The sequence below is a fragment of the Schistocerca gregaria genome, chromosome 5, assembly GCF_023897955.1.
Source record: "Schistocerca gregaria isolate iqSchGreg1 chromosome 5, iqSchGreg1.2, whole genome shotgun sequence".
Taxonomy (NCBI): domain Eukaryota; kingdom Metazoa; phylum Arthropoda; class Insecta; order Orthoptera; family Acrididae; genus Schistocerca; species Schistocerca gregaria.
Window position 1 is genome coordinate 381911404 of NC_064924.1, and position 22009 is coordinate 381933412.

Genomic DNA, 22009 nt, shown 5'->3' on the forward strand with positions numbered 1-22009 from the left:
TTTAAATAGGCAGGCAGAGTGAAGTTTGTGGTCTTTTGATAATCATGTCTTTGTTTCCTAAGGTTGTTTTACAAAATTTGCATGGCCAATGAGCTGCATGGGCTTAAGTGTAGGTTAAGGCTTGGAATTATTCGTAAGTTGCCTGTTCGGGACTTGGGAATATTTTAGTATGTAACAGTTCATAACATAGAAATATTTTGAACTTCAGTGCTAGAATAGCTATCAGTGACTGAACTTTTGCCAAAGTTAATTTATTATTGTGTATAGTCTTGAATGAACTTAATTCAGTTTGAGTGATTTGCTTTATTACATTTGTTATTGTCTGTGAACTCTCCACTTACTCTGCTAAGTCCATCTTTTAATTTCTTATTTAATACTGTGTTCAAATAACAGTCTGTGTAAAGCCACCATTGGGAGTAATTTTGAGTAGGATTTGAATAAATTAATAGTGACCATCATATAAATTGATAGTGAACATCAATCTTTTGGTTAGGCACATAATTATCCTAGTTACTCCTTTAATATCTTCTTCATTTACTAATTCATTCATTATCTTATGTTATTATATTTAAAAATTCACTGGTTTGTCTTTGCTAAATTAAGGTAACCCTGGTTGTTTCTTGTTTTTAAGGACTTGCAACAACCGGTTGTTTCTTGTTTTTAAGGACTTGCAACAACTGTGCATGACAAAACTTCTGTTGTACTGATGAACCATATACAAATTCGAAATCGTATGCCCATCGTCTATCGCTTAGGTAGCAATGAATTAATCTCAGCTGACAATTAATTTCACATTATAACGTTTAACGTTCCTGAGCACCCAGTAGCGTTTGTTAAACTTATTTCAATATTTTTGTTCTACGGGAATTCTTCTGTTACTTCCTGGTGGAGCAATTTCATGTTTAAGGTAGAATAACATACAAAACATTGTATGACAAACTTGTTTTACATTGTAGGTTACATTTTTCTATAGTTGGCAATACAGTATTATACACAGGACATGGTTAAAATACACAATATTAAAGTTTTACGAGCTACAGTGTTCAAGTTTGTGGGGTTAAGAATAGGAAATTCTACCAGTTTTTTATAGCAGTGTGTCTTTTTGACACTTTGTGGGTGTGTGGCTGGCCGATTGCGTCATGTGAAGCTTAAAAGAACGGATGTGCTTAGATTTAATTGATAATTTAGAACCAGCTGGGAATTAAATACAAATTTGGAACTGTGAATTTGGTGAACCTCATTAACAAAATTAATGATGTACATGTTCCACATAGTGCAAAGCTACTATCTTTTGATGCTAACAGCTTATTTACAAACATACCAGCCAAAAAATGCCTTGATATTTTGACAGAACTACTATGCAGAGCAGGTATCAAGCCTGTATATGTAGAGGACATAAAACTGGCCACTGAGACATTTTACAACTGAATTATTTTCAGATACTCTATGCAAACAGCTAGATGGCTTACCTATGGGGTCTATTCTCAGTACTCTTTTAGCAGAAATTTTCGTAGACCATTTTGAAAAACAGTTCATACATAATGAATCTCTCAGTGATAATATCAAATACTGGTACAGATACGGTTGACCATATTCCTAGAACGTCTAAACTACAACATATAAACATACAGTTCACCATGGAGATTGATGTAATATACGTTAACTTCTTAGACCTCAACTTGGTTATCACTACAAACACTCATAACTTCAAAATTTACAGAAACCCACTGCAACAGACACAGTAATACCCTCACATTCACAACACCCAATATGACACAAACATACTGCCTTCCATTCCATGGTACATTGTCTTACATCCATACCTGTGTCGAAACAGAATTTTTGGTGAAAAAGAATTTTTAGGTCAAAGTTAGTCGTCATTAAATATATTACATCAAACAGTGGCAAGACTCCCAAATTAATTGACAACATTTTACGTAGAAAACAAACAAGAAAAATATTTGCTCTCTGTGTATGCCCCCTCTGTAGCAACAGTCATATCTAAAACAAAATCATGTACTATCTCATATTTAGGAAAGCTACCAGCAAATTAGCCAAACCCTCAAATCCTGCAATTACAAAACTTCATTTTATGTAAGAGGCACTAAAGCTCATACCTGTTCAACAGAAAGGATAAAACAGATTTATTAAGCAACATTGGTCTTTACACTATGGCTTGCCATAAATGCAACAAACTGTATATTGGTCACACAGGCAGGGCCATAACAACTAGGGTGATTAACACAAATGCAGTTGTAGTTTATATAAGTCAGAATCTACCTTTGCTGAACATGTGCAGAAGAAAGGACACAGATATCAAGTCCACACAGAGGCACTACATGTAGCCAACAAAAGAAGTAAACTAAATCTGTTAGAAGATCTTGAGGTAAACAGACATTGAGCTCAAAATCACTAGGTAGTTCTAAATAATCAATTGCAACTAAGGAAATCCCCTCTTTTAAGCTTCACATTATGCAACCAACCAACCATATACCCAGAAACTGCTACAATGGCACATACTGCTATACAAAAATAAAACACAATAGAATTTCCTATTCCTTACTTTGCTTACCACACAAACTTCAACAATGTATGAAAAGGTTTCAAATATTAATAGTCAATATGGCTTCAAGTCAGTCAACAATGTAACTTGTAATACTTCAGTATTCTGCGTTTTAACCATGTACTTTGTTTAATATTTCCCATAACTTAAAAATGTGATTTACAATATAAAACGTGTTTGTTGTACAACATGAGTTACTAGTTCGTAGTTAGATAGTTTTCAGCCAGTGCCACAGCCTCACAAACTATGACATCATAATCATGTAATACGTAACAATGTAAGTCTATGTATTTTAATTATTTCATAGAATACTACCTATTGCCTGACGTTGACAGTATTAAAAACATGCTCAAATTAACATTTTCTCAGCCTTTGTCAGGTCCTCACAAAATTTTGCATTATAATCATTTAACCTGTAATATTGTGTAGTTGAATTATTTATTGTAGCTAACATTGTTGTTGTGTACATTGCAATTTCAGTGTTACGGAACAAGTTTGATGCACAACACTCAATGCATGTGGATTGCATCTTTTCTTATAAGGTTGGGTTACCTAAGAACTAGTGTCCTTTTCAGATTCTAGCTAATTGCTTTCTGAAGGTGGCCCAGTACGCCGAAAACTAGTATGAAATAAACAAAAACAATGTCCTTGTTATTCAGCCTTTCATATTTTTCCATTTATTCTGTTTTCATTATAGAGTATGCCACTCCCATCGCACTCGGCTATAATACATTTATATGACGTGTAATCCTGCCAAATGGAAGCAAAAAACTTAAACTTATAAATAATAGTTATTAATTATGAATTAAAACTTTGATTTACTTCCTAAGTATTCTTTGTGACTTCTACTGTACAGAGATCCGTTGCTCGCAACTAAGTAAAAAATTACAAGACCACAGACTACTGTTGCCGGTAGATTTCGTTTCTTGAAGCAACTATTCTTCACTGTTTGTTTCCATGCGTTCAGGTTGAGTTTTTTCTCATTCTTTAAATTCCTTTTGTTATTCATCTGCACTCAGTGTGAAATAGCGTGTATATTTCATTTATAGATCAGGATTCGTCGTTCCATAACTAACGATATCGTCATTTGGCAACTGTGAGACTCATACGTGATCTGCGTCGGTTTATCTTTCTCTGAACTGCATTTTTTCATTACTTCGAAGTCTAAAAAACAGTTACAACAAACAAAAACCGTGGCTTGGGCACTTACAAGTCTGCGTTTGACTGTTTATTTTTTAAGTTTTTTGTTTATTTTTTGTAGATTCATAAACTGATTCTCTCACACAGTTTAAGAGAATATCTTAGCACTTACTTCAGTCTAACTATGGATATCCGTACGTTACACGTATTTACGTATACATGGACACCTTACAGGGATTAGGTTTTAGGACTGATCCGACTGGCCGATACAAGGCAATAGAAGTCACATAGTACTGCAAAATCACACAGCCTAACTGAAACTTTTAATACACCGTGTGCGCTGGGCCGTACGGCAGGAGGAACTGTCAACGTTCCGTACAGTCATTCAGGTTTGTTTTTCCAGCGCTGTGACCATTTCATCCAACCTCTAACCATTTCTATGTGCACGGAGCTGTAAAGGAATACTTCAAACGTTCAGAGTATATAGTCCAAATGGTTGAAAGTCTTCGACTACAACTATTGTGGGAATGTATTGGAAGGCGGAAATTACTCGTCCTAGGGCTAAGGAGATACCAGAGGGAAGGAGAGCGGAACTAACAAAAGGACTCAGACGGACAGAGCTGGTTAGCACACTGGACTCGCATTCGGGAGGACAACGGTGCAAACCCACGTCCACCAATCCAGATTTAGGTTTTTCCATAATTTCTAAAAAATAGCTTCAGGCAAATGCCGGGACGGTTCCTTTAAATGGGCACGGCATATTTTCTTCCCCATCCTTGACACGATCCGAGCCGGTGCTCCTTCTGTAATGATCTCGATGTCGACGGAACGTTAAACCCAATCCTCCTCCCTCCTCGGACTCAGCCAGGGCACTTCTCAGGTCTGATCCGACTGCGACGTGCCAGTCAGGTAAATACTGAAAGGAAATTCATTTTAAAACAGCCGTTAATGTCCCTGTTGGCGTCACAAAGCGTGTAGTTTAACAACAGCGCAGCTCTGCTGCAGCGACTATCGGCCGAGCTCGCTCCAGTTCACTGGAATAAAACAGTCAGCCGTAACATTTAAAACGGACCTGTTCGGGCTCAAAAACCAAAATGATTCCCGCATTATCCGACCGAGTGGCGATGTCGAGCGGTTTTTATTTCGCGAAGAGAGAATTTCCACGTAGTGAACATATTTTTTCTGATTCTCTGGTTGTGTATCAATCAGAGAAAAACCGTTTCGCGGGTGAAAAATCGGCATTCCGCGGGCGGCGTGCGCGGTCGGCCGCAGAGGGCCCCACTGCGCATGCGCGGCCGGCCGCCCACCCGCCCGGTTTTTGCTTCGCTGCATCGCAGCTGCGGCAACCGACAGTGGAAAATCCACATGTGCACCTCACTGGCATCGAGGATGTCAGCTTTCCTACTCACGGAATCAACACGGCCTCATTCGTTCAACGGACGGTTCAGGCTGTTAACGTAAGGCCACCTGAATGACTTGAGTCGTCGATTGTCTCTCATTACTTACGAGAGTTCGAGAACATTTCTCGATAGGACGGTGAAGGACTGTTTCTGTTAAGTAAAAGTGTGCAATTCTTTTTCGACAAATTATCCTTTTAGGTAATGCACTTTGTCCAACGTTTTGGCAGGTCTATCCCCAAAGTAAGATCATAAACTGCCATCAAACTACTCGTCAACAGGCGATCGCCTTAACCGCTTCCGCTATACGAGCACGCCTCCCAGACAAACCCAAATCTCCACATATCACATTGCCCACTTTTCCTAATGCTCGCGCTCACACACACGCACACACACACACACACACACACACACACACACACACACACACACACACATTATGTGATTTCCGCAATAGGGAGGGACATTCGTTGTGATCGTAGTTTTAATCCGTCGTGGCTTGTAATGTGTATTCTTTTATTTTATTCACATGATACAACGTGGTCTGCTCGCGACAAGCGGGAAATCGGACACAAATTTAATTTCGTAGTATCTAAAGGGGCAGATGTGGATCGTCAAGCAGCGTCTTTTCCTTCACACATGCATACATGCTTGAAGGAACATTGTGCAATGTGAATTGTCAACACAAACGTTGTACTGAATACGGAAGACAGTTTCCCTGTTTGCTGAAGCAACTTTGTAGACCGTTCAGGTCAAGTATTTGTTTTCTTTAAGCGATCCTAGCATATTTCGTGGTTTTTTTCATTTAGTCAATCGATGCCAGTAGCCAAGAATTATTTTGCGCTTTCAAGACGAATTAATAACAAAAATAATCTGATTTACATTCCAGGTGTCCGTAACCGTAAACTTTTTGCAGATGAAATCGAAATTTTTATGCAGTATCGCCAACTTCAGTCCACTAATCCATATAAAGCACTTTGTCTATGATTTCATTTTTTCATATTGGGACGCGCTTCAGATACGCTAGTTTCAGAAACTCATTTATAAAATGTTGAATATACAGAACAAACACTTGCGTGTGACTGAAAAATTGCCATAATAGTATGCAAAAAATATAATGTCAAAGTAAGCACTAAAACGAAAACAAACATATTACAAATTGCTGTAAAACTGTTACCGTGATGCTATTCAAATGGTTCAGATGGCTCTGAGCACTATGGGACTTAACATCTGTGGTCATCAGTCCCCTAGAACTTAGAACTACTTAAACCTAACTAACCTAAGGACATCACACACATCCATGCCCGAGGCAGGATTCGAACCTGCGACCGTAGCAGTCGCGCGGTTCCGGACTGAGCGCCTAGAACCGCTAGATCACCGCGGCCGGCGTGATGCTATTGTCAGCGTGCCATCGTGACAAAAAATAGCTGTTAGAGAACAGAAAAACTGAAAACTGCACTAGTAATGCCGATTTTGTCCATGGTAACGGCAGATAGTCGATATCCTCAATAACCTCTAAGTGGAAGTTTTCATGGCATTGGCTGCTATGCCATAGAGGTAAATGCTACGTCATTTCTGTATTTTTTGTAACGCTATACGTTTTAGCCTCTCTGCCAACACTGATATTCCTACCCTAGGAGGTCTCGCATCTGAAGATGACTTTAACTTAAAGCCGAAACTGGTCGTCATAAATAAATATCATTGCTCTCAAGACTGTTATTTTAAACAAAGAATGGCAAATCCGGTTACCATACCCGTCATGACTCTGGTACCAAATGGCGTATTGCAGCCGGACGACGTAAGAGTCCGCACTACAACCATAGCATAAACGCCTTGAGAAGCGCAAGAATCCTTCATTGGTCTGGGCGGTTCCCCCATTATCTCTCATGGAGCAAGTCTAGGATGCGATGGGAAGGCGTATACTTTCCTACCGCTCTGAGAGGCTACACTTCTTACGTTCTCGTCTCGTGACTCCCTCGGAATTGGATAATGGCATGTAACACCAGCGAACCGCGGTGCCTAGAATAATAACGGCCTAGCGACCTAGCGACTAGGTGGTGGGAGGATGGTTGTGTGTGGTGGCGCGCCCACGCTCACACGCACGCCCACGCCTTGCGCCGGTTGCGGTGGGAACGGGGGCGTGTCCCATCGGTGCCGACCGCCGACATGAAAGCTGGCCGGCGCTCTATTAATATTTGTTCGCGCGAGCAGGGCGCGCCGCCGCGGTATTAAAACATTCCACACACGCGCCAAAGACGGCCACGGCCCAAGTGTCAAAGGGGAAAACTAATTTAGCAGCTTTTTATATTACGCGCCTGCCGGGCCCTCCTTGTTTAAACACGCGGCACCGCTCCCACTCGAGGGTTACCTCCTCTTTCATCTTATCACTAATTGAGCCCAACACAGGACGCCCGGGGAACCGAACAGTGAAGATTAGGCGGCTGCTCGCCGGGCGGCGGGCTTACCGTCTGCAATAACACGCTGGTCGGCGCGCACGCCTCCATTGTGTCGCGCTGCACATCTCTGTGCACTGGCTGCTCCATCAGCTGCGGCTCCGTCTCGTCGGCAGGCGCTCTCAGCAAGGATTCGTCTGTACTCGAGGCTGACGTTGGCCCGATCGCAGTGCTTCTGTTGGTATTCTTACGAAGTATTGCAAAGTGCTGCCTCGAATCCACAGTGCATCACTTTGTGAGTTTGGCAAATGGTCATAATTCAGATACGAGGTACGATCAAAAAGTAAGGGGAATTTTTTTTAATTTCGCATGCTTTATACATCAGATTTTCAAAATATTTTTCGTCTTGTTGGCACACATGTTCCTGATGTATGTTTGCACTTTCAGCTGTTTTGAATATTTGGTTTGTTATTGACACTCAAAGAGGTTATACAAGTTTATGAGTGCTCAGCGAATTTTTACTGTCGAAAAAGATGGGTCAGAGAATTTCCATTAAATTTTGCTTGACAGTGGAATAAAGGGGGGCACTGCATTCGAAATGTTGACTGTGGGTGTTGGCCGAATTTACTGTGGATAATACAGGTGTTTAGTAGTGTTATAAACGTTTCGGAGAGGGTCGAGAAGACTTTGAAGACGACGACCGTCCTGACGCCATAGCGCAGGGGTGCCGAGATTTCGGCTCGTGTGCCATGCCGGACCCGAGTGCCGATGCGCTCACCTCGCTACACGTTTCCCTCACCGCTACATCGCGCCGTTTGAACGCATGGAGGGGGGAAGTGGGGCCAACAACGACGATAGCGCCGCATTTAAATGACAGCACACTCGTACTGTATACTACTTCGTCATACATTTCGCATTTTTCAGTAACATAGATCAAAACAACTTTTCAGTATTAATTACTTTTGCCGCACTGAAGACGTAATATAATTTTTATCTGGTACGAACTATCGGCTTACGGAGAGATGTAGACAATTTAACAGAGTTTCGCACTCAAGTTGCCACGTAATCGTGACTGACTTAGTTTCATAATCGAAAAAGGATCTTTCACACAAATATCGATAGAAATATTGTAGCAATTTTGCAACCTCCTTACGGATACTTGGAAAATTATCTGAGAAACCGAGCGAGGTGGCGCAGTGGTTAACACACTGGACTCGCATTCGCGAGGTTGACCGTTCGAACCCGCTTCCGGCCATCTTGATTTAGGTTTTCCGCGATTTTCCTAAATCACTTCCTTTGAAAGGGCACGGCCGACTTCCTCCCTCATCATTCCCTAATTCGATGGGACTGGTGGCCTCGTTGTTTGGTCCCCTCCCCCGAATCAACCAACCAACCAACCAATTGACAGTCTCCTCAAAACATTTATAAAACTATAGTAATTCTTGCAAGCTCACAGTGAATTCTTCAAACCTCGTGCTTCCTTTAATGCCAATGAGCTTAGGGAACTGGATTGTTTTTGTCAGACTGTGCCCCTTCTACGACGCGATTTTGCTTTTAAATGCATCCTCATCAAAACAGAAACAATTTACCTTGCAGTGTCTTACTGTGGACTGAGTGCAGTAAAGACCACTTAATATACGGAATTTGCAATCCATTCCGGATGTTCCAGTCTTCGTTCCATCGCATCTTTTTCCTTTATTAATTCAACAACAGCGAGATTTAATCGAAAAATCGTTCTATCCTTTCCCCTTGACTTAACCAATGTAATGTCCAGTAATATATGAAGTCTCCGTACTCTACATTCATGTCCATCGAAAACTGTTGCAACTGAAAATGGAATAATGCGTGTGATTTCAGAAACATGGTATGTGGGTATGACGTCGAAACCATGGGTCAGTCGTGCCAATGGGTACTGCCTGAAGAGCGAAGCCTGAAAAGAATTCGACAGGTTCGATCATGTATGAAGGTTATTCTCACCGTTTTCTTCGATTACCATGGAATGTAGCGTCACAAGTTCCTGTCTTATGGCCGCACGGTCGATAAGGAATACTACCTGGAACTTACGTACCGCTTGCGTGAAGCAGTCCGAAGAAAATGACGAGAATTGTGGCAAAATCACTCTTGGAAATAGTATCACCATAATGCTCCCGCACACACATCAGTGCTTGTTCGTGACTTTTTGAAAAAAGAAAAAGAAAGTTGTTACGTCAGCCACAGTATTCGCCGGACGTGGCCCCCTGCGGCTTCTTTGTGTTCCTGATGCTCAGCAGAACCATGAAAGGACGTCATTTTCCACCATTGTGAGATAAAAACAGAATCGCTGAAGGAGCTGAACACCATAACGAAAAATGAGAACGAGAAATGCTTCCAAGATTGGAAAAAGGGCTAGTACTGGTATATTATATCTGAAGGGGATTACTTTGTAGCGGACAAAGTTGATGCTGATGACTAGATAAAGGTTGTTTAAGAAAACAAAAAATCCCGTTACTGTTTGTTCACACCTCGTACATAGCTCTGAAAAAATGAGAAACTTTGTTGAACTGTAAAATGTTTGTAACGCTTCTTAAAAGTTTGAGTGGACATGACGTACAGTGATTTGTATGACAACCATGTAAGATCGTCAGTGTGACGTTTTGTGTCTAGCATACAGAAGAAGAAGATGATGCAGAAGAAGAGAGAAAAAAAAACAGAAGTTTCATATTGTGGATAGAATTTCCTGTTTGAAGAGTTGGAGAGTTGCGCAGATCAGAACGCGTTTGAGTGTTAAGTTAATGCGGGCTCAATACACACTGGAGCTGAGACTACACTTCCAGATGTACGGCTTTAAACGTGGTGGAGAAGTGCAGAAAACGAGACGTGCTTCATCAGACCACATAGGAGACCTACACTGACGGAAATAGAGTATGTTACACCATGAAGCTCCCATCCCCATATGATTACACTTCCCTTTCTGTCACGGGTGTTGTCTATCATCATTGTCCGAAGCTCGTGGCTTTGCAGCCTGTACATCGCGGGGCCCCTGGTTCGATTCCCGGCCAGGTCAGATATTTTCTTCGCTTGAGGCAAGTGTTTGTGTTCCCTAATCATTTCATCTCATTTTCATCGACACGCAATTCTCCAAAGTGGCTTCAAATAGAAAGATTTCCACCAGGCGGCCTAACAGCCCCAGACGGGGTCTCCTGAACAAAATGCTGTCTTATCGTTCATTTCCATCAGCTGCAGCAACAGGAGCAATGTAACTGGCATGGAAGCAAACAGCTTCCGAATGTCTTCGTCAGGAATTTCTCGCCTTGTCTCATTGTAGTTATTTCACCAATTTTCATTTTATTTTTTTTTATCTATGGGTCTGTCTTTTTTCCAGTTACGTTTAATTTGTGTAGTTAGCACTTGCAGAAAATTGCATGCTTTGCTAGCTCACATGGTTAAGTAGCAGGTTCACCGATAATGACTAGCTAAAACTAAGTTTCAGAAAGTAATATTTATGCAGGGCCTAACAAAAAGATTTGGTCAAACTTTCAGGAAACATTTCTCACACGTAGACGAAGAAAACATATTATATGGACATGGGTCCGGAAAAGATTTATTTCCGTGTTAGGGCTCAGTTTCTACAGCTCTTCAATATATTAATCATCTGCTTTGAAACGAAGTCTCCTCCATGAAAAGCACATTTGTACAAAAGTGAGGGTTGACACATCGTTGACTGAACCATTCGCAGAAGTGTGCCCTTGCAAGAAAATCAGTTTCTGATAGTACCTGCACACGTTGTGTGTGATACGGATACGACAAGTTCTTATATGGCAGTCTCCAGACAGCCATGTTGTCAACATTACTTATTGCAGCTAATTGTGTTCCGCGAACACCAGTGTTGTCGCCTGCACGAGGAAATTCATACTCCAGTCGATGTGTCCTCGTCCTTCTAGGTTTCCCCAGTCTCGAGTAAAAGGTTTAAACGTTCCATGCTTCCTAAGCCGACGATCAGTTGCTTCAGACGTCCTCCTTTGATGGCACTGTCGTTCCGGAAATCGCTCCCGATACTAACTCTGAGCCCCACGGCCGCCACCATCTGCTAATCGGCACAGCAAATGGGCATCTGCCAACTCCGCGTTCGAGTACATTTCCATTGCACTGCACCGGAAACTAAGCCCGAGATGAAGACTAAACGCCTGATGCTACGTGCTTGATGCTAGTTGAGCAGTGAAGTCAGTCATCTGTCAACACAAGCAATGAAGTGAGTCATATGTCAACATTACCTTCGTTCATCTGCAGCAACAAAGACTGTCTGTGAACTTAAGAATTACAGCTTATTGTACATTGTGACCAAACGTAACCAAGAGCGCATTTTTAACACTTCATGCAAGAAAACGTTTCATATAATACTGTACGTTCTGTTTCTGTGTAGTTTCCATAATGAGTGTGATTATGAAGAAAATCAGCAAATGACCTCTGACATGGATATAAAACGATTCGGAACCCATGCCAATATAACATTCTCCTATGTGTGATGAATCTTTCCTGAATGTGGCCATAAGTTATTGTTACACGATGTAGAAGGAAAGTCTGTAAAGCACCTTAAATATCTAAGAATAAGTACAATTCCAACAGAGACGAGGGTTACAGGCTTCCGTCGTGATGGCTTCCCGCTATTACGGAAGTAACCATCCAGCTGCGGCGATCGAGGAACTTGAAACAGCTACCAAGAGACAACCGAGGTGGCACAAGAACGATCATATTTTGGATTCCTCCCTCTCTTTCAGTATCTGCTTTCAATAACGACGGCCCAACAATAGTAGCCTGTAGGTCTTTAACCAGTAAGTTTACTTCTTCGTGAAAGAGCGCGGAGATGGGTTTTTACGAGTGAACACGACTTTGTCTTTCGTCAGTCTCCAACCGTCTAGGGACACAAGTAAAATGCCGAAGAATATCCCAGCACAGGAGTCGAAACGTTAGAAGAGAAACATGACGCGGCCTAATGACTCTGAAGATTTAACCATCTGTCATTACAATGTAACCTTCATATCCGAAAATAACTGTAGTGATTACGAGAAGCCTGCTTTTATCGGTGGGTGTAGGTGATTAATACTTGCTGTAGTCTGGCTGATTAGACAAATGAGACATCGGACATTAATAAAGAGCCCGATACAGAGGGCGCACTTACTCCCAGGGTACATACGCCAATAATTAAAGTTCTGACCGTCAACGTACTATGCATGCCCTTTCTGTTCTCCCACACTGTTCTATGATTCTGTTCCTTCCAAAATACTCTATTAATAAATGACGAGGTTGTAGTATCTAAACAGTTTTGTACGACACAGTTAATTTGGTTGAAATTTAAAGTCGTATATCACGTTCCTATTGGTTCTGATTGCACTCTATCTTCGAAAGCGAACCTGTACGATTTCACCATTGCCGATTCATTACTGCATGATCGCCTTTTCATTACATAACTATTCCCACAGTACGAGATTTAAATCTGACTTCAAAATTATCACGTTTATACACTCAGGATCAACTCTACAATCGCCGGCTGCTGTGACCGAGCGGTTCGAGGCACCTCACTCCGGAACCGCAGATTCGAATCCTGCCTCGGGCCTGGATGTGTGTGATGTCCTTAGGTTAGTTAGGTTTAAGTAGTTCTAAGTTCTAGGGGACTGATGACCTCAGATGTTAAGTCCAATAGTGCTCAGAGCCATTTGAATATTCGTAGGTGATGCGTAAGTGCTGCAATAACAGTAGGCCCTATCAATCACATTTTTTCGAATGTAAACTGTATACAGACCAGTAACCTGATTTTACGCAAGTTATTACAACTCTCCTTCATCGAAATAATACAACAATTTTAAAACTAATTAACAATTTTTTAGGTACATGTACCCTTACCCTATAAAACTCCATAATACTGAGAGATGGCTGTATTGTCTTCAGGCGACAAATAACAGATTGTAAAATAAAAATGTGCCTTTCGATGTGACCTGAACATATAAAGACCTAATGGCCAGGATATGTAGAAATGAAGTAATATCAACTCAAGATGCCTTCAATATAAAAACCGAAAAGCGTGTGGTCTGATAAACATCGGATTTTAATCACGGCAAAAGTGTTATGTTGATATGCGGAAGTTTAATCTGGCTAAAAGAATGTATAGATACATATTTGCTCCACGGAGCACTGTCTGAAACTAGCACCGCCATGTAACGTTTGTTATGTTACACTGCTGTATGACGTGTCATCCAACCACTTTGTTTCATAGGTTGTGCTTGTGCCTCATATTTTGCTGTGTTTTTCAGCAGTGGGTTGTCATTAAGTATAACAGCGGGGAAAAAAAAGCCAGCAGATATACTGTTCAAGGAGAATGTATGAAGATAATGGGCTAGTGATCGTGTGAAATGTGATGATAGCCTCATGTAATAAGACAGTCATTGGTGAACACTGAGTGGGAAATAATGACTAGCATATAAATTATATCTTCAGAGCCAGTCATTCTTTTGACCGTATTAGAAGAGTCCAGCCACGCGTCGGTGAGTGGGCACACTGAGTTTGAAAGCGGTATCCCATGATGTAGTCGATTAATAGGAACAGGGACCAGATTTTATTTTTTCTTCCCCAAATATGACTTTGATGACTGTTAATTTTTACGTCCTAGCTGAATGTACGCTCGTTACAGAACGAAATACGCATCACAAGATGCAGGTGTCAATACAAGATAAAGCCGACTGTGATATAGACCTCCTCCCTCACTTAAAATAATCAGGAAACCGGTGACAGTAGAAATTCTATGTTACGGGACGGAATTGTACAACTCTGTCTCCAGTTTTGGCATGTGTCCTACCCTTAGTTGCTGCTTTCTGACTTTGTCCAGTTAACGTTTTACGTCGCACTTGAAATTTTTGGGATATTTTCCAGCTACTAGAGTGCAGTGAAACCGCTGGGTCACCGAATAGGATAGAAAAGAATAGAATGTGATATGTTTACCCGAGGTCTTCCATACGTAGCCGATAAGCAGGCCTATCTTCCACCAGCACCGAAAATACATGTCGATATGCTTACTGAAAGTTTAAATACCTCTGCCCAGTGCCTATTCTGGTCTTATTTCTCTGAAAGTATGACACTAAGATTGTTTCATTATGTTTGTACAATTTACGCGTGCAGACTTTCCGTGTTCCCCTCCTCAAGGGCTATTACCATCAACAAGTTTTGCGGTCAAAACTTCATTTTTTCTTCTGTGCTGTAATTAATACATTAGCATCGTATCTATAGAGGTATGGTACATGAGCGTGTAACAGTAAATGTTGGGTACTCGAAGTAGCGGTTTATGTGTTGATATAGCGCAGTTTAGAGGAAAAAAATTTTATAAATAAAACACACTAAGATGACAAAAATCACGGCGTGTCTCCTAATATCGTGTCGGACCTCCTTTTGCCCGGCGTAGTTCGGAAACTCGACGTGGCATGGACTGAGATACGACTCGTCGGAAGTCTCCTGCAGAAATATTGAGCCGTGCTGCCTCTGTAGCCGTCCATAATTGCGGAAGTGTTGCCGCTGCAGGATGTTGTGCAGCAAACTGACCTCTCGATTCTGTCCCATAAATGTTCTGTGGGAGTAATGGCGGGTGATCTGGGTTACCAAGTAATTCGCTCGATTTGTCCATAATATTCTTCAAACTAATCGCGAACAGTTGTGGCCCAGTGACATCGCGCATTGTTGTCTATGAAATTCAGTCGTTGTTTGGAAACATGAAGTATATACAGGGTGTTTCAGAAATCACCGGTATATTTGAAACGGCAATAACAACTAAACGAGCAGCGATAGAAATACACCGTTTGTTGCAATATGCTTGGGACAACAGTACATTTTCAGGCGGACAAACTTTCGAAATTACAGTAGTTACAATTTTCAACAACAGATGGCGCTGCAAGTGATGTGAAAGATATAGAAGACAACGCAGTCTGTGGGTGCGCCGTTCTGTACGTCGTCCTTCTGCTGTAAGCGTGTGCTGTTCACAACGTGCAAGTGTGCTGTGGACAACATGGTTTATTCCTTAGAACAGAGGAGTTTTCTGGTGTTGGAATTCCACCGCCTAGAACACAGTGTTGTTGCAACAAGACGAAGTTTTCAACGGAGGTTTAATGTAACCAAAGGACCGAAAAGCGATACAATGAAGTATCTGTTTGAAAAATTTCAACGGACTGGGAACGTGACAGATGAACGTGCTGGAAAGGTAGGGCGACCGTGTACGGCAACCACAGAGGGCAACGCGCAGCTAGTGCAGCAGGTCATCCAACAGCGGCCTCGGGTTTCCGTTCGCCGTGTTGCAGCTGCGGTCCAAATGACGCCAACGTCCACGTATCGTCTCATGCGCCAGAGTTTACACCTCTATCCATACAAAATTCAAACGCAGCAACCCCTCAGCGCCGCTACCATTGCTGCATTAGAGACAGTCGCTAACGATATAGTGCACAGGACTGATGACGGCGATATGCATGTGGGCAGCATTTGGTTTACTGACGAAGCTTATTTTTACCTGGACGGCTTCGTCAATAAACAGAACTGGCGCATATGGGGAACCGAAAAGCCCCATGTTGCAGTCCCATCGTCCCTGCATCCTCAAAAAGTACTGGTCTGGGCCGCCATTTCTTCCAAAGGAATCATTCGCCCATTTTTCAGATCCGAAACGATTACTGCATCACGCTATCTGGACATTCTTCGTGAATTTGTGGCGGTACAAACTGCCTTAGACGACACTGCGAACACCTCGTGGTTTATGCAAGATGGTGCCCGGCCACGTCGCACGGCCGACGTCTTTAATTTCCTGAATGAATATTTCGATGATCGTGTGATTGCTTTGGGCTATCCGAAACATACAGGAGGCGGCGTGGATTGGCCTCCCTATTCGCCAGACATGAACCCCTGTGACTTCTTTCTGTGGGGACACTTGAAAGACCAGGTGTACCGCCAGAATCCAGAAACAATTGAACAGCTGAAGCAGTACATCTCATCTGCATGTGAAGCCATTCCTCCAGACACGTTGTCAAAGGTTTCGGGTAATTTCATTCAGAGACTACGCCATATTATTGCTACACATGGTGGATATGTGGAAAATATCGTACTATAGTGTTTCCCAGACCGCAGCGCCATCTGTTGTTGACAATTGTAACTACTGTAATTTCGAAAGTTTGTCTGCCTGAAAATGTACTGTTGTCCCAAGCATATTGCAACAAACGGTGTATTTCTATCGCTGCTCGTTTAGTTTGTATTGCCGTGTCAAATATACTGGTCATTTTTGAAACACCCTGTAAATGGCTGAAGATGGTCTCCAACTAGCCGAACATAATTATTTCCAGTCAATGAATGCTTCAGTTGGATCAGAGGACTCAGTCCGTTACATGTAAACACAGCCGATACCACTATGAGGACACCGCCACCTTGAAGACACCACCAGCTCACAGCGCCTTGTTGACAACTAGGTTCCATGGCTTCGTGGGGTCTGTGCAGCGCTGTACTCCTAAAATCAGCTCTTACTATCTGAAATCGGGAGTCATCTGACCAGGCCACGGTTCACCAGCCTCTAGGGTCGAGCCAGTTGTGGTCATGAGCCCATGAGAGGCGCTGCAGGAGATACTGTGCTGATACCAAAGGCACTCGCGTCGGCCGTTTACTGCCATAGGCCATTAACGCCAAATTTCGCCGCAGTGACCAAACGGATACATTCGTCTTATGTCCCACATTGATTTCTGCGGCTGTTTCATACAGTGTTGCTTGTCTGTTAGTACTGACAACTCTACGCAAAAGTCGCTGTTCTCGGTGGTAAGTGAGGGCCGTCGGTCACTGCGTTGTGTGTGATGAGAGGTAATGCCAAAAATGGGCCACGGCCATACAACCTGGATGAATTCTCGGCAAATAATGCCTGAAATTTGTTACTCTCGGCACACTCCTGACTCTGTGGTCTTGGAATATTGAATTCCCTTAGAATTTCCGGAATGGAATGTCCCATGCATCTAGCTGCAACTACTACTCCGCGTTCAAAGTTTCTTAATTCCTGTTGTGTGGTCATTATCACATCGGAGATCTTTTCAAATGAATCACCTGAATACAACGTGTACGCGACACTACCGCCATTTGTATATGTGTACACACTATCCCGTGACTTTTGTCACCTCCGTGTAAATTCGTAAAATAATCGTACCATTGGTATCAGAAATTGTGAGGGCGGTATGACTTAGCGTCTCACACATAGGAAAGACAGCCACAAGAGAACTGGAGACCACGGTGCTCAAAGACGGGCGTATCGCAGTTGAGGCGATAGTGGAAAAAGTGGAAATCAGTTACGGATCAGTTTCCACCATCGTACAGGAGATTTCAACAGAGGTTGTCGCCCGAACAGAGGCAACAGCCATATGGCTTCTTTAGCCGCCTATTAACCGTTGTCGGAAAGGGGGGGAGGGTGTATCACAATGATCCCGAAACATACGAGCAGAGCAAGCGGTGAAAACATTTGGACCCACACCGACGGAAAAGGCGAAAACTGACCATCACAGGCATAGGTGAAACTGGTATTTTTTTGGGCCAGATTATGGCCATAAGGCACAAGCAGCTTCGTTGAGCTTTGAAATTTTGCCTCACTCCTTGTACTCTCCTGACATGCCATCCAGCGAATTCTGCCTCCTCTTTCCTCGGGTGAAGAAACAATTGCGTGGCAGACATCTCCAGAATGATGAGGTGATTTTCGAGGTGGAACATTTCCTGAACATCCAAATGCAGGACACCAAGGTCTCCGCCAAGTCAGACATTGTTGGGATGATGTTTCACGTATAAATCTGTATATATAGGGAAAGGCTATTACCATCGACAAGTTTTGCCGTCAAAGCTTCATTTTTTTTCTTCTGTGCTGTAATTAAAACTTTTAAATTAACACTTGTAGACATAGAAAACTATTAAAGTAAGTGCCTGAATTAAATATTTATCACTGCAAGCAGCTGTATTTTTGTCGAATCACTCGTCTAGAATGTGGCACTCTGAATGCTGGACGCAGTGACTGATCGGTGGTTTTAGGAGGTGAGCATTCGCACCTCGTGTTGCAGGGCGTGATGAGCGTGCACGGGGAGCCGCGGCCGCTGCAGCTGCAGGCGGTGTACGACACGTACGACGCGGAGCCGCTGCCCGGCGGCTGGGACGCGCCGGCCGCCCTCTGCCGCTTCGTCCTGATCGGTGAGCGCCCGTCCAGCAGTCCCAGGCGAAACGGCCCTCTGCCTATCCCGCGCAGTCCTCGCCAGCACGCCTCTGCTCAGCTACATACACTGATGTGAAAAACTTGTGGATGATAGTAACTTTCACCTCATATGTCACATAGCTTCATCATATACTGATCATACATTCACAGAACTCCTACACTCTACTACTGAAAGAAGAACGCTATGAATTACCGTTTTTTGCAGAGACAATAAATACACTTAAGTCAACGCGTTCATGATTGCCACCTGGTTCTTAATAGGTTGTGTGATTACCACACACGGCAGTGCATGCTCCTCAGCGTGCTCCCATGCTATCCACAAGGTTGGTGACGAGTCTTGTGGTACAGAGTTTCATTCCTCCTCCAGCGTTAATGACAGCCGATAAATGACTAATGGTGCATGTGGACGTACTGCAATACGTCTCCCCAACACATTCTGCATGTGCTAGATGGGATTTAAGTCGCGAGGACGGGAAGACCAATCCATTCGCCAAATATCCACTCGTTCCAAGAGCTTCCCCACCTCCGCTGTTTTATGCTGTCGTACAGTGTCGTCCACAAAAACCAAGTAAGGACCGAAAGCACCTCTGAAAAGGCACACACAGGGGAGGAGTACAATCCACAAGAACGTTCACCGGTGAGGGTACTGTGTTCAAAGATTTGCAAGTCAGTGCGCCCACGTAGAATCATGCATCCCAACATCATAACACCTGCCCTACCAAAACGATTATGGTTCTCAGTCCTGGACATACCATTCGATGACGAGAAATGGGAAACGCAATGCACTCAGAAACATTGTCGAACATGATCGTTTTGGTAGTCCATGTGTCATGGTGTGGAGAGGCATAACGTTGCATAGTCGTACACATTTCTAAATATTTGAACAATATATACCCAATGGTCAACGTTATTGTTATGTATGGGGCAGAACTATGGGCCTCATGGAAAAAGGGCGACCCGGCTGAGTCACGCAATTTGACTCTTAGTCTGATCACAAGGAGAGGTCATTATTGCACGCATTGATCACGTAGGCTGACGTGAAGATCAGTGAACTATACTTGACGGGATGTATCTGGAACATCTTAGGTGATTAGAAGTTAGTAGATAGGAATACCATTAAATACTTAGCTTTAATTCAGAGTCAGCGATGAACGTCGATCTTGACTTTGTACAATAATACACTCCTGGAAATGGAAAAAAGAACACATTGACACCGATGTGTCAGACCCACCATACTTGCTCCGGACACTGCGAGAGGGCTGTACAAGCAATAATCACACGCACGGCACAGCGGACACACCAGGAACCGCGGTGTTGGCCGTCGAATGGCGCTAGCTGCGCAGCATTTGTGCACCGCCGCCGTCAGTGTCAGCCAGTTTGCCGTGGCATACGGAGCTCCATCGCAGTCTTTAACACTGGTAGCATGCCGCGACAGCGTCGACGTGAACCGTATGTGCAGTTGACGGACTTTGAGCGAGGGCGTATAGTGGGCATGCGGGAGGCCGGGTGGACGTACCGCCGAATTGCTCAACACGTGGGGCGTGAGGTCTCCACAGTACATCGATGTTGTCGCCAGTGGTCGGCGGAAGGTGCACGTGCCCGTCGACCTGGGACCGGACCGCAGCGACGCACGGATGCACGCCAAGATCTAGGATCCTACGCAGTGCCGTAGGGGACCGCACCGCCACTTCCCAGCAAATTAGGGACACTGTATGCCGATAGGGTATTTGTGCGCGGATGTTCCAGTAGGAACTGTAGAGAATACAGTAAAGTATTTCCTAACTGCAGAGTACCAGATTCAAGGGCATTTACTTCTTTCTTCAGTAAACTGTGTGAGGATGGTACAGTGTCCATCAGTTGCATCTCACTTGAATGTGCAAATCAACTGAGCGTTGTTGGATTAGAAGACAGTATTCTGTTGGTAAAGTGTAGTATTTCAACAGGCACAAGAAGAATTCCTACATCTGTTGGTGTTCCACATACAGGAATCAGCCGATACACCACAGCATTCCCCTCATCGGCTTGCCAGTTGCCTTTTAAGTCTTTCTACTCCAGTCCGTTAGCGAGCCAACTACTCGCTAAGCTATAAAATTGGAATTAATACGATAAAAATTGCAGTTATGTTCTCACATAGTGACACATTGCCATCATGTCTGTTTCCTAACCAAGTCGACATAATCTATAGCCCCATGTTTACCTGGTAGTATACTATTTCTTTTTCCATCGGCCTTCTGATTAGTTTGAGAGTGTTCCAACACTTTTCATCTCACAGTAGCACTGCCAGCAGTGCCCTCAATTATTTATTGGACGTACTCCAATCTCTGTCTTCCCCTACCCTTTTTACTCTCTACAGCTCGCTGTGGAAGTTATTTACTGATGTTTTGACACATGTTGTATGATCCTGTCCCTTCTTCACGTCAGTGTGTTTTACGTTTACCTCTCCTCGCCCATTCTGCAGAAAATCCCCTCACATCTTATCAGTCCACTAATTTTCAACATCATGTTATAGCACTCTTTCCCTTCAGTCTTTGGGGAAGAACTACTTTGAACAAGTAGGGTTTGAGGAGTAGCTACTTCGAAAATTGAAAACCACTGTAATTCCCAGCTGTGTTGATTTAGTAATGTTCTGTCTGCTCTGCTTCATCCACTCTAATCGAAGTTGCTTCTGCATTATGTGGAGATGGAAATCTTACTGATACCACTCAAAATACGAAATCTGTTTGGAGCCTTTGCAAAGGCAAAAGGACAGCCTAAAGAGTCAGATTTCACATGTTTCTAATTCACAGCATGTTCTAGGCACCGGAGAAAGATAGCTGGATGAGTTTCAACTCATAAGTGCTTATTTTGTTGCAGGGCGGAACCTGGACAGATCGGCTATTGAGCAATTGTTCCACAAGACCGTGGTGGCTGCCATCGATGGTAACAGCCAAGAAGGAGTTTGTACCTAAGCTGCTATCTGGACACACAGACTTCTTTTGTACATTATCTTGTTAACAAATCAACTCCGAGTGTTGTTAATAAAGTGGTCTTATGGCAAGGGTTGCTTATAATCTATATCATATCCACACATATTATAAAAGTGGTTATACATATGTACACACAGGTTGTAACAGGTATAAGTGCAGAAATTACTGTTGAAGACTGAAGATGGTGAACTGAACAATATTTTATCAGTATTCATGTTATTTACAGATTAATAATTATAGCTGTAACAAATTGTATGTTTATAGGTTGTTTATTACCTCCAAGTACATGTGACAAGTGCAAGTCACTAATTTTAATTTTCCCCTGG

General features: G+C 43.0%; 1 protein-coding gene across 2 annotated transcripts in view; it reads left to right on the forward strand.

Annotated features, from left to right (window-relative positions):
• The window catches only part of LOC126272314 (COBW domain-containing protein 1-like), a 489194-nt gene extending 467435 nt beyond the window's left edge, over nt 1-21759 (forward strand). Inside the window, exons 12-13 of one of the 2 annotated variants that reach the window (XM_049975096.1) lie at nt 18569-18695; nt 21571-21759. In XM_049975096.1, the coding sequence (XP_049831053.1) occupies nt 18569-18695; nt 21571-21665 (222 nt within the window). In that variant the 3' untranslated portion in view covers nt 21666-21759. The remainder of the gene's footprint in view (nt 1-18568; nt 18696-21570) is intronic. The other variant, XM_049975097.1, reaches the window with a different exon arrangement.
• Nucleotides 21760-22009: the final 250 nt, after the last annotated feature.